The sequence below is a fragment of the Homarus americanus genome, unplaced genomic scaffold (assembly GCF_018991925.1).
Source record: "Homarus americanus isolate GMGI-L3 unplaced genomic scaffold, GMGI_Hamer_2.0 scaffold726, whole genome shotgun sequence".
Classification (NCBI taxonomy): Eukaryota; Metazoa; Arthropoda; class Malacostraca; order Decapoda; family Nephropidae; genus Homarus; species Homarus americanus.
In genome coordinates, this window is record NW_024742580.1 from 426411 (window position 1) to 444737 (window position 18327).

General features: G+C 44.3%; 1 protein-coding gene across 1 annotated transcript; it reads left to right on the top strand.

Annotated features, from left to right (window-relative positions):
- Positions 1–11806: 11806 nt before the first annotated feature.
- On the top strand, positions 11807–14080 carry LOC121876956 (acidic repeat-containing protein-like). The gene is made up of 4 exons (XM_042382544.1): positions 11807–11903; positions 12878–13058; positions 13494–13785; positions 13889–14080. Exons 1-4 carry the CDS (start codon positions 11807–11809, stop codon positions 14078–14080), a joined length of 762 nt encoding a protein of 253 aa, XP_042238478.1.
- The last annotated feature ends 4247 nt before the right edge of the window (positions 14081–18327 follow it).

Here is an 18327-nt window from a genome sequence, read left to right on the forward strand (position 1 = left end):
CACAGTAAGACATGATAACACAGTAAGACATGATAACACAATAAGACATGATAATACAATAAGACATGATAATACAATAAGACATGATAACACAATAAGACATGATAACACAAGAAGACATGATAACACAAGAAGACATGATAATACAGTAAGACATGATAACACAGTAAGACATGATAACACAGTAAGACATGATAACACAATAAGACATGATAATACAATAAGACATGATAACACAGTAAGACATGATAACACAATAAGACATGATAACACAATAAGACATGATAACACAGTAAGACATGATAACACAATAAGACATGATAACACAAGAAGACATGATAATACAGTAAGACATGATAACACAGTAAGACATGATAACACAGTAAGACATGATAACACAGTAAGACATGATAACACAATAAGACATGATAACACAAGAAGACATGATAACACAAGAAGACATGATAACACAGCACGATATGATCAACACAGCACAACCTCATCAACACAGCACAACCTCATCAACACAACACAACCTCATCAACACAGCACAACCTCATCAACACAGCACAACCTCATCAACACAGCACAACCTCATCAACACAGCACAACCTCATCAACACAGCACAACCTCATCAACACAGCACAACCTCATCAACACAGCACAACCTCATCAACACAGCACAACCTCATCAACACAGCACAACCTCATCAACACAGCACAACCTCATCAACACAGCACAACCTCATCAACATAGCACAACCTCATCAACATAGCACAACCTCATCAACACAACACAACCTCATCAACACAGCACAACCTCATCAACACAACACAACCTCATCAACACAGCACAAACCAACAAGCACTCATCAACACAGCACAACCTCATCAACACAGCACAACCCCATCAACACAGCACAACCTCATCAACACAGCACACAACCCCATCAACACAGCACAACCTCATCAACACAGCACAACCTCATCAACACAGCACAACCTCATCAACATAGCACAACCTCATCAACACAGCACAACCTCATCAACACAGCACAACCTCATCAACACAGCACAACCTCATCAACACAGCACAACCTCATCAACACAGCACAACCTCATCAACACAGCACAACCTCATCAACACAGCACAACCTCATCAACATAGCACAACCTCATCAACATAGCACAACCTCATCAACACAGCACAACCTCATCAACACAGCACAACCTCATCAACACAGCACAACCTCATCAACACAACACAACCTCATCAACACAGCACAACCTCATCAACACAGCACAACCTCATCACCTCATCAGCACAACACATCCCAACACACATCACAAGACTACTTTTATATCAGCTTTAACATTGACGGCTAATCTAGATAGAATGTTTGGATATAATCGCATTACGTCAACATTACTCGACTTTGATAGATAATTAGTTGTGAGTCATGATACATAAAGGAGCGATGGGCAATTTGAGGTCAAGTTGGGTGTCATTTGAGGTCAGGTCACTTGTTATTCCAGGTCAATTTGGATGCCTCGTTAGTGTCTTTACCTCTGGGCACAAAGATCTAGATATACGTCTGAGGTGAATGAGTATAAGACCACTACACACACACACACACACACACACACACACACACACACACACACACACACACACACACACACACACCATTTAGATAATTTGAGTCATCTGTTAAGTGTAAAGTAATAACGAAAATGAAAATTCCTGATAATGTGTTGGAGGAACGAGAAGGTGAATAACACAATGGTGGTGGTAGCGGTACACTCGCCCTGATTGCTTCAACATCTACATCTTTTTATTCCTGAAGGAGAAATATTCGGAAGGGTGGTTTTTTTTTTCTGAAGGAGGGTGGTTGCTGTTCCTTGGTTCTCTCTGTGTTTTAGTTATAGGTCATAGTAGGGTGAAAGAAATGTTTAAAATAATGTTAAGAATGTTTAGTTGGTAAGAATGTTGTTGTGTTGTATGTTTATGGGTCACAGTAATGTTCAGTCAATCATATCAGTCTTCATAGTCGCTCTTATGTTCAGTCCAAAAGTCCACAATCTTCACACAGTCACTCACAGTCAGTCAACCAGCTCTCAATCTTCACACAGTCACTCATGCTCAGTCAACCAGCCCTTAACGTTCACACGGTCAATCACACACAGTCAACCAGCCCTTAACGTTCACACAGTCACTCACACTCAGTCAACCAGCCCTTAACGTCCACACAGTCACTCACGCTCAGTCAACCAGCCCTTACGTTCACACAGTCACTCACGCACAGTCAACCAGCTCTTAACGTTCACACAGTCACTCACGCACATTCAACCAGCCCTTAACGTACACACAGTCACTCACGCACAGTCAACCAGCCTTCATATGGGAGTCACCTCTGGTATATTGTAAACACAGCCTAGGAAGATGGGGGTTTCAGTATTATCTGCCCTTAAAGAGTTTTGAAATGTAATCTGAAGTTTTAATGGGTTCTTAAAGCTATTAGAGGGGGTGATGGGAGTTCAGCTTACGACCGCGTTATCCACTGTGGGATTTTTTAAGCTGGTGGTGGTGGTGGTGCAGTGGGTGGTGGTGGTGGCAGTGGTGGTGGTGGTGGTGGTGGTGGTGATGGCAGTGGTGGTGGTGGTGGTGGTGGTGGTGGTGGTGATGGTGGTGGTGGCGGTGGTGGTGATGGTGTCCTGAGAGTATATTGTGTACCGCTTCTCCTCTTGATCCACTCCGATTAAGACGACGATTTAGTAAACAAGAGAGTGACGCATGCGCAGGTGATTGAAAGTATGCGTGAGTGACTGAGGTGTACGTAGGTATTTGAAGGCAAGGAATACATCAACACAGCACAACTACAATTCTCTACATTAACTATAAACATTCACATAACACAAGATAGAAGACAATCTCAATGTAGCGTTGGAAAATTACTTCATACCTTGATTTTATCTCGTGTTAAGCGGTCATATGAAGCTGCTGGGTCTTAGGGTATTTTTATTTTACTTTTTTTTTTTACTTTGTTGTTTAATTCAGCCGTTTAAGTGTATTCTTGTACATCTTTCCACTTATGAGGAATATTTTAGTCAAACGAAACTTTATGAAAACGAGCTTAGGTCTGACAGAAGGAAAAAAACACCTCGTCACCTCTTGATCCTCACTTGTTTCCGTCACCAAGGAGGGAGGGAAAATACTCTATGTAAACACAAGCTGACACAAGCACCTGCTGATACATCACGGGCTGACAACTGCAGTCAGATAAAAACTCAGGCTGACACAAACACAGGCTAACACAATCACGGATTGACAACCATAGTCTAGTAGAAGCTCAGGCTGACATAAGCACAGGCTGACACAAACACAAGCTGACACAATCAAGGCCTGACAACCACAGTTTGATACAAGCTCAGACTGACAGGCACACAAACAGAGGCAATTTAGGATAATGACCTACACTCGGCTCCGGCCATTGAGTCAACAATGATGCTGAGAAACTGGTGTGTGAGGGAGAACGTGTTGGTGTGTGAGGGAGAACGTGTTGGTGTGTGAGGGAGAACGTGTTGGTGTGTGAGGGAGAGCGTGTTGGTGTGTGAGGGAGGGCGTGTTGGTGTACGAGGGAGAAAGGGAGAACGTGTTGGTGCGTGAGAGAGAACGTGTTGGTGTGTGAGGGAGAACGTGTTGGTGTGTGAGGGAGAACGTGTTGGTGTGTATAGCCTGATAAGAGAAATAGTCTAGTCTGGGTAGCGATCTGTGAAAAAAAAAATTGAAAGTGGCCGGAGAGATGAACTTGGATCTTGAGTAAATCAGAGAGCTTACAGTTATGGTGATGCATGGTAGCTCAGAGCACGAGGATATATTTCACCTTAAAATCACAGTGTACAAAAATCCCAGCGAAGGAGAGGGGAATATTTTACTATAAAACCAAATTGGACAAAAATCCCAGCGAAGGAGAGGGGAATATTTTACTATAAAACCAAATTGGACAAAAATCCCAGCGAAAGAGAGGGGAATAATGGACTATAAAATCCTAGCGCAGAAAACCGTAAAAGGAAAATATCTCAATGGACAAAATCCCATCAAACAAACTTATCAATGCCATGGCCACACTATAGTGTTAAAAGCTATGGCCACACATTGGTATAGTGGATTCTGGCCACAACACAGATATCACACACGAACAATAACAACACTATCAACAACATTCTGAGGGTAGGGGGATGGTGTCTAGTGAGGACTGATGGTTTTATGTTAGATTAACTCTTAAGAACGAAACCTCTAAAACTAAAACTCTCTTAACGTAAACACAAGAACCCTAATCCAACTATAATCCCTTTAAGGTAGGTGTAAAAACCATTATAGAACCCCCAAATCGGTTTAAGGTAAGTACTACAAGTCCCTTATCTTACCCTAAGGAAAAACTTAAACTCCTGTGTTCCATATATGGGGAATATTAGTTTAGGTGTTGTTGACGTGTCGTTCTGGGAGGCTCTAAGATAATGAGATAAGGTGTGAGTTTAGCAGCTATCGGGGGTGGAGCATCACAACGCAACGCAACGCAACGCAACGCAACACAACACAACACAACACAACACAACACAACACGACTGACGAAGCAAAGACTCATGTATTACGTATCAGAAGTAAATTGATTGAGGAGCTTCTCTAATACATCACCTGGAGATAAAAAAAAAGATGAGTTAGAATACTGAAAGAAAGTACTCAACTAGATCTATAAATTCATCCCTTTACTCGTAACCTCACCAGCATCACCCTGAACGTCATCTCTCGTACACTCAATCATCAACCTTCACTCTTACGTTTGTTCAGCTTCAACACACTTTTAAGATCAACCCGTAAGAGAAGAGTTTCTAAAATCATCTCACAGGAAAGACTTTTGTAAATGTAATATGAAGTTTTAATGGGTTCTTGAGGCCATGGGAGGCGGTGATGGAGTTGGCCCGTCCACCACGTTATCGCCTGTTTTTACACCTGCCGCTAGTTCCTCCTCCTCCTGCTCCTGCTCCTCCTCCTGTTCCTCCTCCTCCTCCTCCTCGTCCTCCTGCTCCTCCTCCTCCTCCTCTTGCTTCCGCCTGGACATGTATACCATCATCACTTCAACCTCTAACTTCTCTTCCTTTTCTTTGGGTTCGTTTCTTGAAGGCGTCTCAGTCAGGTGTCTCTGTCTTCTAGTTCAACTCTCAGTACAATGTCCTCCTTACCACCTCCATCATTATCCTCCTCTCCATTCTTAACCTAACTCATTATAACACTACGACAGTTTAAAGACAATTTCTGTTAATTTTGTCTTTCTCTTTTTGGTCAAATCCTCGTCTTTTTTTTTTTTCGTTGTCTCTTCTTCAAAGTTTTTTTTCTTTCTATAAGTAACGTTATTTATCATATTACAGAAATCAAAATATATGTTGTCTCTGTTTAGAATATTAATATGAATACTGGCAAAAACAAGTACTAGGAGACAGCTCTATCAACCAGTTCCCTCTACTAGCTACACGAGTAATGCCACAGCGCCACATGAGAACTGTTGAGGACTGAAGGAGGTGAAGGTGTTAAAGAGTGACCGTCACACTGGTACTGTTGAGGACTGGAGGAGGTGAAGGTGTTAAAGAGTGACCGCCACACTGGTACTGTTGAGGACTGCAGGAGGTGAAGGTGTTAAAGAGTGACCGTCACACTGGTACTGTTGAGGACTGCAGGGGGTGAAGGTGTTAAAGAGTGACCGTCACACTGGTACTGTTGAGGACTGCAGGAGGTGAAGGTGTTAAAGAGTGACCGTCACACTGGTTCTGTTGAGAACTGCAGGAGGTGAAGGTGTTAAAGAGTGACCGTCGCACTGGTACTGTTGAGGACTGCAGGAGGTGAAGGTGTTAAAGAGTGACCGTCACACTGGTACTGTTGAGGACTGCAGGAGGTGAAGGTGTTAAAGAGTGACCGTCACACTGGTACTGTTGAGGACTGGAACACGCGTGAGTGACCTGACACCTGGCGGGGAAGGAAGGCGCTCTGATGACGTGACGGCACGGCCGGAGGGAGGAATTGTTGAGATAGTTGGCGGGAGACTCGTGAGGCGAGACACAGCCGAGGCTGGTGAAGGTGTTAGAGATTTGGCTGAGAAGAAAGAGACTGGCTTGTCTAGCGTTGGTATCACAAGCTGGTAGTATAACCGGGGAATGTCTGATATAACCCCCGGGGGCGTCACAGGCTGGTAGTATAACCCCCGGGTGCGTCACAGGCTGGTAGTATAACCCCCTGGTGCGTCACAGGCTGGTAGTATAACCCCCGGGTGCGTCTCGCCCACAACAACATCCATCACTGCGACAGACGGAAACGATCTGCCATTAGAGTGAGAGTCAGGGTTTACCTCGTGACGTTACTTACAACTAGTGACCTAACATGACCTTTATAAACCCCAACTGCTAACTTCCTTAATTATTTCATCTACCTTTAACCTTCCAGTGTATCATATAGACAAGTAAATCATTCTCCCTTCACTAAATTTACAAAAATAACGTAAATATGATTGTAAACGACAAGAACAACAATATTGATCTGTAAACAAGAAAGTGTTTTAGTTAACTGAAGAAAAACAACATATTTTGGCCTCAGTACAGTATTGTTATGAGACTCAGGCTTCAGACAACATAGTGAAGATGACAGCTAGTGAAGCATGAGAGGAGAAAGTCGTCTGTAGGAGATGAACTGTGAACCATTAGGTGGGTGACAGGAGGGAGTGAGGGATGACTCGAGCCTAACACGTGGTGACAGGAGGGAGTGAGGGATGACTCGAGCCTAACACAGGGTGACAGGAGGGAGTGAGGGATGACTCGAGCCTAACACGGGGTGACAGGAGGGAGTGAGGGATGACTCGAGCCTAACACGTGGTGACAGGAGGGAGTGAGGGATGACTCGAGCCTAACACGTGGTGACATGAGGGAGTGAGGGATGACTGGAGCCTAACACGGGGTGATAGGAGGGAGTGAGGGATGACTCGAGCCTAACACGGGGGGATAGGAGAGAGTGAGGATGACTCAGGCCCTAACACAGGGTGACAGGAGGTGAGTTAGCTCGAGCCTAACAGGGGTGACAGGAGGTGAGGATGACTCGAGCCTAACACGTGGTGACAGGAGGGAGTGAGGGATGAGCTCGAGCCTAACAGTGGGCGATAGGAGGTGAGGATGACTGCAGGCCCTAACACAGGGTGACAGGAGAGTGAGGATATTTCGACCTCACGTGGTGACAGGAGGTGAGGGATGACTCGGGGAGCTGGCACGTGGTGACAGGAGGTGAGGGATGGCTGGAGCCCTTTGGGTGATAGGAGGGGTGAGGGGATGACTCGGGAGGGCTAACACAGGGGTGACAGGAGGAGTGAGGGATGACTCAGGCCTAGCACGGGGTGACAGGAGGGGGAGTGAGGGATGACTCGAGCCTAACACGTGGTGACAGGAGGGAGTGAGGGATGACTCGAGCCTAACGCGGGGTGACAGGAGGGAGTGAGGGATGACTCGAGCCTAACATGAAGCTTTATAACGAATTGAACCTTCCTGACTCACTTTGTATAGCGGAGGTGACAAGTCCTGGCTGGCAGGATATTATCTACTAACATGATGGTAAAGGTGAAGCAGGGAATGACAGACGGGATATTATCTACTAACATGATGGTAGAGGTGAGGTAGGGAATGACAGACAGGATATTACCTATTAACATGATGGTAGAGGTGAGGCAGGGAATGACAGACAGGATATTACCTATTAACATGATGGTAGAGATGAGGTAGGGAATGACAGGCAGGATATTACCTACTAACATGATGGTAGAGGTGAGGCAGGGAATGACAGGCAGGATATTACCTACTAACATGATGGTAGAGGTAAGACAGGGAATGACAGGCAGGATATTATCTACTAACATGATGGTAGAGGTGAGGCAGGGAATGACAGGCAGGATATTACCTACTAACATGATGGTAGAGGTGAGGCAGGGAATGACAGGCAGGATATTACCTACTGACATGATGGTAGAGGTGAGGTAGGGAATGACAGACAGGATATTACCTACTAACATGATGGTAGAGGTAAGACAGGGAATGACAGGCAGGATATTGCCTACAAACATGATATTCTTGTTGTTATTCTTCTAAATACTAAACAAAAGATGCGAGAATAATTAGCACAAGTTAATTTTACAGGAAAAAAAACAAATATATATATATATATATATATATATATATATATATATATATATATATATATATATATATATATATATATATATAATTCATTCATATATTACATCATTTATATTATATGAATCATGACACACATTTGTAAATTATAAATTGAAGGTGAAATCAAAAGCAAATATGGTTATAGATTAATTAATTATAAAATATGAATATATATTTTGTACATATTTAATCTCTTGCCGTGTCCAGTCCTACCTAATATTGTGAACAGTTGGTCAGTAAACACACATACACTCACACACACACACACACACACACACACACACACACACACACACACACACACACACACACACACACACACACCATGATATACTAAGTGAGTCAAACAGATATACTGTATCTCCCATTGTCAGAACACTTACTCATATAATAAAAGCCCTAGTTCATCACAACACAAGATAAAGTCGATTCAGGTGACCAGGATATCAGATATGTATATGTGTGTGTGTGTGTGAACTCACATCATGTTGGAAATAAAAGTCTGAGAACATCATGTCGACCTTCAGATAGTCAACACCGAACACACACTGTCAATATCTGGCTTTCAAAAATACTTCGAGATAAAAAAGATTAATTAAAAAAAAATATGGCGAGATTTGTGAATATGCAATGACTGTGACCTCCCTTGTGTGTTTACTAATGACCCTGACCTTCCTTGTGTGTTTACTAATGACCGTGACCTTCCTTGTGTGTTTACTAATGACCGTGACCTTCCTTGTGTGTTTACTAATGACCGTGACCTCCCTTGTGTGTTTACTAATGACCGTGACCTCCCTTGTGTGTTTACTAATGACCGTGACCTTCCTTGTGTGTTTACTAATGACCGTGACCTCCCTTGTGTGTTTACTAATTACCGTGACCTCCCTTGTGTGTTTACTAATGACCGTGACCTCCCTTGTGTGTTTACTAATGACCCTGACCTCCCTTGTGTGTTTACTAATGACCGTGACCTCCCTTGTATGTTTACTAATGACCGTGACCTCCCTTGTGTGTTTACTAATGACCGTGACCTCCCTTGTGTGTTTGAAAGAGTCAGCAGGTGAGGAAAATCTTGTTATAGGAAATTAAACCCAGGGAATGGGAGGCTACTGAGGTCTGTGTCCACTTCCCCCACCACAATGTGTGAGAGGAACGAAGAGAAATACATGAAAGGTAAAAGGGATGGACATATTGGGTTATAGTGAGTGTGTGTGTGTGAGTGTGTGTGTGTGTGTGTGTGTGTGTGTGAAGACTATGTGCACGAGGAGAAAGGGGAGGTATTATCCACACAGGGAGACTCTGGGGTGATAAGAGTAAAGAAAATAAGATATGTACTGGGTTGGGTGTTGGAGTGACATGCTGAGGTGTGTATGTAGCCCCCACACTACCAGTTAGCCCCAACCCTGTGTAGCCCCCCACACCAGTTAGCCCCAGCCACCATGTAGCCCCACACTACCAGTTAGTCCCAACCCTGTGTAGCCCCACTACTGGTCCCAACCCTGTGTAGCCCCACACTGCCAGTTGAATTCCCAGCCCTGTTGGCCCACACTACCAGTTAGTCCCAACCCTGTGTAGCCCCACACTACCAGTTAGTCCCAGCCCTGTGTACCCCCACGCTACCAGTTAGCTTCAGCCCTGTGTAGCCTCCACACAACAGTGCTTTAATCCGTGTAGCCCCACATTATATCAGTTACCCTCAGTCCTATGTAGCCCCCACACTACCAGTTAGCCCCAGCCCTGTGTAGCCCCCACACTACCAATTAGCCCCAGCCACCCTCTCCTCACCTGCTCCCACAGCTTGAAGGTCTACCGTAATTCAACAGTAGTCAATAGTAATGAGAACTTAAGCCTCACTACATTCTGCCCAGCCACCACTTCCCTCACACCTCACCTCTCACCCACCAACAACACACCACCACTTCCCTCACACCTCACCTCTCACCCACCAACAACACACCACCACTTCCCTCACCTCTCACCCTCCAACAACACACCACCACTTCCCTCACCTCTCACCCACCAACAACACACCACCACTTCCTCACCCCTGCCCCACCAACAACACACACCACTTCCCTCCACCTCTCTTATCAACAACACACCACCACTTCCCTCACCTCTCACCCTCCAACAACACACCACCAACATTATCTCCACCATATCAGGAGGGAGGGGTCGTCTCTGTGTGTGTTTAGTATATAATTAAATTCATATTGTAATAACTTCTTTTTAATACATTATCCAGTGGTCAAGGTCTATCTCTCATGTGGTGAGGAGTTCATGGTTAGTGATGGAGGCACTGACCACCCACACACACACACCCACACACACGCACACACACACCCACACACACACACACACACACACACACACACACACACACACACACACACACACACACACACACACACACACACACACACACACACACACACACACACACACACACACACACACACCCTATAACACCAAAGTGACAAAGAAGGTACAAAATATATAGATGAAAAAGAGGCAAAACTGAATGTAAATTTGATCAATAAAAGTTTTATGCAAATATGGTACGTCCGAGGCTGTGTGGTGATGTGGTAGTGGTGGAGACTCTGGCACTGTGGTAGAGGAGTCTGGCACTGTGGTGGAGGCTGTGGCACTGTGTCAGCCGCCAGATATATCATCATGTATGAGGTCGTCTCTCTGAACCAAGTTTTTAACAATACTTTTGAAATATTCTTAACAGCTGCGGTGAAGAGAGGGGGAGTGTAGCTGTGAGAGAGGGAGAGAGGCAGGTAGAGTTACGGTAGATTGAAAATATCTACTACTTTTTGAGAGTTCTTCCTCAAGACACTTGGCACACCTCTGCATGAAGACACAACAAAACACAAACGAGAAAACAAGAGAATGACGTCACGTTTACCAACACGACCTCATTACTGAACTGTCAACCATCAGTTTTGTGGTGCAGCTGACCCCGCTTACTGGACTCCACAGCCACAGCTTACACACCTAATGCAACGCCATCTTCGCGAAGTATGTAAGGCAGTGTGTATGTTTTTTGAGACGCTCTGTATATATATATAAATTTGGGCCGTATCTAAACCTATATGGTAACACCTACGGTACACAGAAGACACACTCGTATACGCCTTGAAGGAGGACATCAGTAAGACTATGAGTGTTTCCTGAGGGGTGACTACTGGACCATACCTTTCGGGAAGAACGTTAAGACGGACACTGAAAACCTCCGTCTCTTAAAATCCATCACATTTACTCAAACCTTTTGAGAAACTTTCGGTAAAATGTAACTATTTTTCCTTTCCGACCCTCAGGACAAGTTTTCTTTTGGAGAATCATCCATTTTTTGTGTGAATGAATAGTGCACGGAGAGACTGGAGTAGTTTTGTTGTTTGCTCACCAAGATGTGTCCCTGTTGGAAAATTTAAAGACATGAAGTTTTGTGCTGCTTGATTTAGGGAGAACACAGTAACCAGGAGTTCCACACGTCTACAAGATCAAGAGGCATATTTAGAGTGTGTTTATATCTTGAACATGGAGTGCGGCGGCCGAGTGAATACAGCGCTTGATTACTGTCTCAATTGTCACTGGTTCGATCCCGGAGTACTTCCACTTACACCCAGCTTTACAAGTTGGAGAAGTGAAGGCGATCTAGTGCAGTACCTGCCGCCCCGCCCCCTTGCGATTTTTTTTATCTCTGAAAATTATTACTTTTACTAGAACCTGTTGGCAAAAACGTCTATTTTTCCTGTCACTCTTACTGTAACTCGTTGGCTAAAACGCTAAGAAGAAAACATCTGTACGTTTATGAGGACTCTAATAGTAAAATGTAAATTCAAACTACTTTTACCACAAACTTTTAAAAAACTCTTCATGAAGTTATTTATTTTTTCAGCCTAAAAAAAATTAACAGTGACGTTCAAAGGGTCGACCATTGATAGCCTCAAGTGGAAGTCTTTAAGTCCTCTGAGGAAAAATGTTACTTGCCAGAAAAAAGTGGCTGGTGATCCATGGCTTTAGGGGTAAACCAACCATCCAGGAAGGATTATGGCCGCCATCTTAGTTAAACCACCATTCTTACAAGAAACTCGTTAACCTTTTATCGCAGTAGAAGTTCCTCCCAAGGCTCTCAGAATAGCACCTTCCTACAAGTACAGCATTCGACTTATAGTCATCTACTTTAAAAGAAAACTATTTTTTACAAAAACTCTGAACAAAGTTATACCACATCTTTGTTTCCATTTTTTTTTAAGAAAACTCCTTCACGAGCACTTAAAGAATAACGCATGTACGAGTACAACCTCAAGGGAAACACTTGAAGTGCTCTTTCACAGAAAAAACTTCTCTTATAGTAAACTAGCGCTAAACTCTTGGTAAAATACTTGTATGTTTAGTTGTGGCCCACGAGGCGACTCTTCCCGTGGAGACCAACCGAGCTCAGGGGACACTTGTTTTTTAAATCCTTGACCAAAATAAAGAAATTATTTCAACGTTACACCATAAGGGAATTGGTGCCACGACCCCAGGTAATAAGGACGATCACTACACGACCCCAGGTAACAAGAACGACCACTACACGACTCCTGGTAACAAGGACGACCCCAGATAACAAGGATGACCACTACACAACCCCGGATAACAAGGACGACCACTACACGACTCCTGGTAACAAGGACGACCACTACACGACTCCTGGTAACAAGGACGACCACTACACGACCCCAGATAACAAGGATGACCACTACACAACCCCGGATAACAAGGACGACCACTACATCGACTCCTGGTAACAAGGACGACCACTACACGGTCTCAGATAACAAAGGACGACCACTACACGACCCCAAGTAACAAGGACGACCACCACATCACGTCTCCTGGTAACAAGGACGACCACTACACGGACCCCAAATAAAGACGACCAATACACAACCCCCGGATACAACAAGAACGACCACTCTACGACCCCTTGGTACGCGGAGCATTACACGACCCCCAAGTAACAAGGACGACCACCACACGACCCCAGATAACAAGTACGACCATCAAGGCATCACCCTGGATAACAAGGACGACCACTACATCGACTCCTGGTAACAAGGTGGAGCATTACACGACCCTAAGTAACAAGGACGACCACTACACGACCTAAGTAACAAGGACGACCACTACACGACCCTAAGTAACAAGGATTAACCACTACACGACTCCTGGTAACAAGGTGGAGCATTACACGACCCCAAGTAACAAGGACGACCACTAATGACGCAAGTAACAAGGACGACCACTACACGACCCCAAGTAACAAGGACAACCACTACACGACTCCTGGTAACAAGGTGGAGCATTACACGACCCCAAGTAACAAGGACGACCACTACACGACCCCAAGTAACAAGGACAACCACTACACGACTCCTGGTAACAAGGTGGAGCATTACACGACCTCAAGTAACAAGGGCGACCACTACACGACCCCAAGTAACAAGCACGACTCCACTACACGACTCCTGGTAACAAGGTGGAGCATTACACGACCCCAAGTAACAAGGGGGGGCGACCACTACACGACCTCAAGTAACAAGGACGACCCACTACACGACTCCTGGTAACAAGGTGGAGCATTACACGACCCCAAGTAACAAGGACGACCACTACACGACCCCAAGTAACAAGGACAACCACTACACGACTCCTGGTAACAAGGTGGAGCATTACACGACCCCAAGTAACAAGGACGACCATTACACGACCCCAAGTAACAAGGGCGACCACTACACGACCCCAAGTAACAAGGACGACCACTAGTGACAGCGGCTCACCACATCCTGAAGCAATTAAGTGATCCGCCACATTTCACGGTGGATGGGGGTGAACAAGTGGCTTCTCTTCACCACAAATGACCCGTAAGCCAACGTGTTCCTCCTGCTGAATAGAACCGGAGGGCGGAGGAGAGACGGCCTCCTGACGGTACCCAGAGGACACGGGAGAGAGACGGTGAGAAATCTTGTTAAGGGAGGAGAGAGAGAGAGAGAGAGAGAGAGAGAGAGAGAGAGAGAGGACACTGAAACAAACATAATAGTAATGTTGGTATATTTCTCGTCACCAACGGAAATGTTGTAAGGTAAGTCTCCTCAGCTACAACACTCGCCGTATATGTGACCAGGTTATCATGGTCTCCCCTGAGAATATGCACATAAAAAATACGAGTTCATTCCTTCACTTGAATTCCCTATCGGGACGCTTTTGCACCCGAGAAGAAAGTTGATGTAAAAATGGGACTCCTTGTCTACGTAGGAATCTAGGAATCGTATTTAGGACGTCATCAGATAAAGCAAGAGACTTCGTATACTATCAGGATCCTTAGTGGGAAATAATGTTCTTGTAAATAAGGGAGATTTAACTTACGTTGGAAGTGTATTGATATTACGAGACAAACTAAGAGTGTAGGAGAGAGTTAATATCATCACATAGAAGAAGACTCGCCTGTGTAAACACGTGGCGTCTCCTCCTACGTGGGAAGTCTATTAAAGACCCCTATTAGACAAACGAAGAATCTTAGCGTAAAAATTGGACTCCACTCCTACGTAGGAATCCTATTAAGTGTCTCATTATCCTTGGGGGCTGTGGTGTGGGGGGGGGGCGACCTCATCAGGTGCAGGACACAGGAAGGAAAACTATGAAAATAAACTCACTTTCACTGAGACAGAAACCCACTAAAATTATATATAAAAATAAATTACAGAAACTGGTAGAAGACAGAGAATGGCAGACGGGGAAAATCCAGTGAGTTTTAATGTATTATTTTTACCTTTATTTTATCCTTGTATTTTTTTTCCTTTAAGCATTTTAAAGGAGAATAAAAAAGCCAGGAAATGAACTTTGACGACGTGTTTACGCCACCAGACTCCATTAAGGTGTTTCTGAGACAGTGAGGTGAAAAATGACGCGTCTTATTTGGGACAGTAGAAGACATGGATGGATGACCTGTTCTCCTCTAGATATAGTGGCATTATGAGAAGATTAGGCATCCCAGGTTATGTTACTTGATAATAAAACAATCTAACCTAACCTAACCAAGGCACTCGTCTAACGCACAACACAAACGCAACATCGGAAAAGGCAAAATGGAGTTTCTGTGTTTAAAAGCAAAATCGCTCCGCACGCAATCAATTAGCAACGAAGCCTTATGATCCCTGGCTAAATCTTTTTAATTGAACTTTTGCAACCCTGCCATTGCACTCCTCACTCATCCTGCAACCTGTCGTCACCGAGAAATACATCATGTTGTCTTTCCTCCCTCAGTGAGATGTGTCTACCCCGTCTCTACTGCTGACCCTAGTGTGTTATACAACAATAATAATAATAACAACAAGAACATTTACTATATAGTGATAATGATAATAAATTACATTGAATATAATAATTTTTATTATTGTTATAATGATCATTATGCAGTAACAATAACTTATGTGACGTAAATCAGGCATCTAGGTGACGCAGATTACAACTCTTTGTGACGCAAGCCACCTCCTGCAACATGGCCACTCTCACCCTCGCTCACAACCACAAATTCTATTACCAAACTTTTGCATCTCGTTCTCCGCTGACAGGCTTGTAAATTTACTCTAAACTAAAAAAGAAAAATATATATAACTAAATTCACAAGACAAATTAGAGAAAGTAGTGAAAGGTGTTCAGTAGGAGTGTGTTAACTTCTGTTTTGAATACAACACGTCACTCTCTTTCTCGTCGACCATGGAAGACCAAGCTGGAATCCAATCTTCATCGAAAACCATTGCGTTGGGGGACAGGAAGGGCGTGAAGGAGAGATGGGGGAGGAGGGAAGAAAGAGAGGAAGAGGAGGGGTAGGGAGAAACGAGAGGGAGGAGGATGTGATGGAAAGGTGGGGAGAGGGGAGGAATGAGAGGGAGAGGGAAGTGACGGACAAGGAGGGGAGAGGGAAGGAACGGAAGGGAGGGGAAGGGAATGACATGAATGAGAGGGAGGGGGTGAGGAGGGAGGGTGTGGAGGTGAGAGGGAACGGGGTATGTGTAATTAGATTTTTGTCTTGTCTTGTGTGTGTGTGTGTGTGTGTGTGTGTGTGTGTGTATATCAAAACGTTAGTTGAGTGGATTAAATATGACATGACACTGATTTTTCGTCCTATAAACACACACACACACGCACGCACACACCACAAAACAATATCGTACCAACTTTAAGCACCTCACCTCACCTCACCTCACCTCACCTCACCTCATCTCACCTCACCTCACCTCACCTATAACTCACAAAAGCCAAATATGACCGCAGGTAAGTCACTCTGATACAGGTGTGTTAATAATACCGGGGTACTTAATCACTACCAGCTGTCATGTTTACCTGAGATGCATACCCTTGTACCCACCCACCTCTGTATGTCACTGTCAGTACCACACAGGAGGAGAGGGAGGATGAGTGGAGATGTGAGAGGGATCAGGGAGGATAAGGTGTGTTTAGAGAGGGATCAGGGAGGATAAGGTATGTTTACAGAGGGATCAGGGAGGATAAGGTGTGTTTAGAGAGGGATCAGGGAGGATAAGGTATGTTTAGAGAGGGATCAGGGAGGATAAGGTGTGTTTAGAGAGGGATCAGGGAGGATAAGGTGTGTTTAAAGAGGGATCAGGGATGATAAGGTGTGCTTAGAGAGGGATCAGGAAGGATAAGGTATAGTTTAACTTCTGTGTGTGTATGTGCGTGTGTGTGTCTGTGCGTGTATGTATGTGTGTGGTTATCTGTAAGTGTGTATTGACCTACACACACACACACACACACACACACACACACACACACCCGCCTTGTGACATCATAAAGTTACATATCACTCATCCCAAAGTTAGTGAAGCAGCTTCCTCTCCACGTAACCCAACCCTTCCTTCCCGCCCTGGAGTTTCTGCCACTCATCCCCCCCCCCCAGAAGGTGAACATATCCGGGACTTCCTCGCAACCTTGTAACTTATTTATGTCCGTTTTTACTTGCCTTCCGTGCGTCCGTGAGTCCGTAATTCCGTGAGTTCATGTGTCCTTGAGTTCATAATTCCGTGAATTCTTGTAGCCGTGAGTCCTTTGTCAGTGAGTGTGTGTCCGTGAGTATTCGTACGTTTGTTCAATCCGTGCGTCCGTGAATCCAAGGTTTTCCCAGTTTACTTTTTTCCCTGTAGGTTTTTTCTGAATATTTTCCCGTAAAGGTTTTCTGTGGCAGGTGGGAATGTTCCTGTGTTTTTTCCCGGTATTTTTTCCTTTATTTAATTTTGGTGTTTTTATTTCCAGTGTGGTTTTTCCTGTGTGTGTGTGTGTGTGTGTGTGTGTGTGCATCCATTTAGTTCAGAGAGAGAGAGAGACAGACACAGAGACAGAGAGGGAGAAATAGAGAGATGAAAAGAGAAAGAACAAAGACAAATAGATAGACTGACAGAGAAATAGATAGAGAAGGGGAGAGAGAGAGAGAGAGAGAGAGAGAGAGAGAGAGAGAGAGAGAGAGAGAGAGAGAGAGAGAGAGAGGTGGAAGAAAAAGATAGATGAAGAGAAACAGAAAGACAGAGAGAGACTCGTAACTTAAGTGAAACATCTCTTGTTACTGAAGAAAAAAAACATAATATAAATCTTTGAGAATCTATCTTGTATCGAAGCTTAAGTGGGGCATAAACACTCCCTCTCATATCACAAACCAGTTGAAAATTTAAGCTGCCTCGTGAAGTCTTTTAGAATCCAAATTTTCGTTGTAACTTAATTCGGCAAAGAGTCCAGCAAAAAAAAAAAACTCACTATTTTTTCTTTTGCATTTGCTTTCGTTTTCTCGCCTTCAATAGAGAGAAAGTGAAAATTTTGCCTGGGGAGCGTCTTAGAATACAACATTTTACCGTGTGTTAAGTAAGTCAGTTAGTTACGTTCTCACATCTCCAGTAAGTGGAAAATTTTGTCGTTCGAGCCTTTGAGAATGTGGCTTGAGGCGGGAGGGCGAGGCACTCAACTCTACATTTTAAATCATGGTGGAGACTTGTCCTACCCAGGTG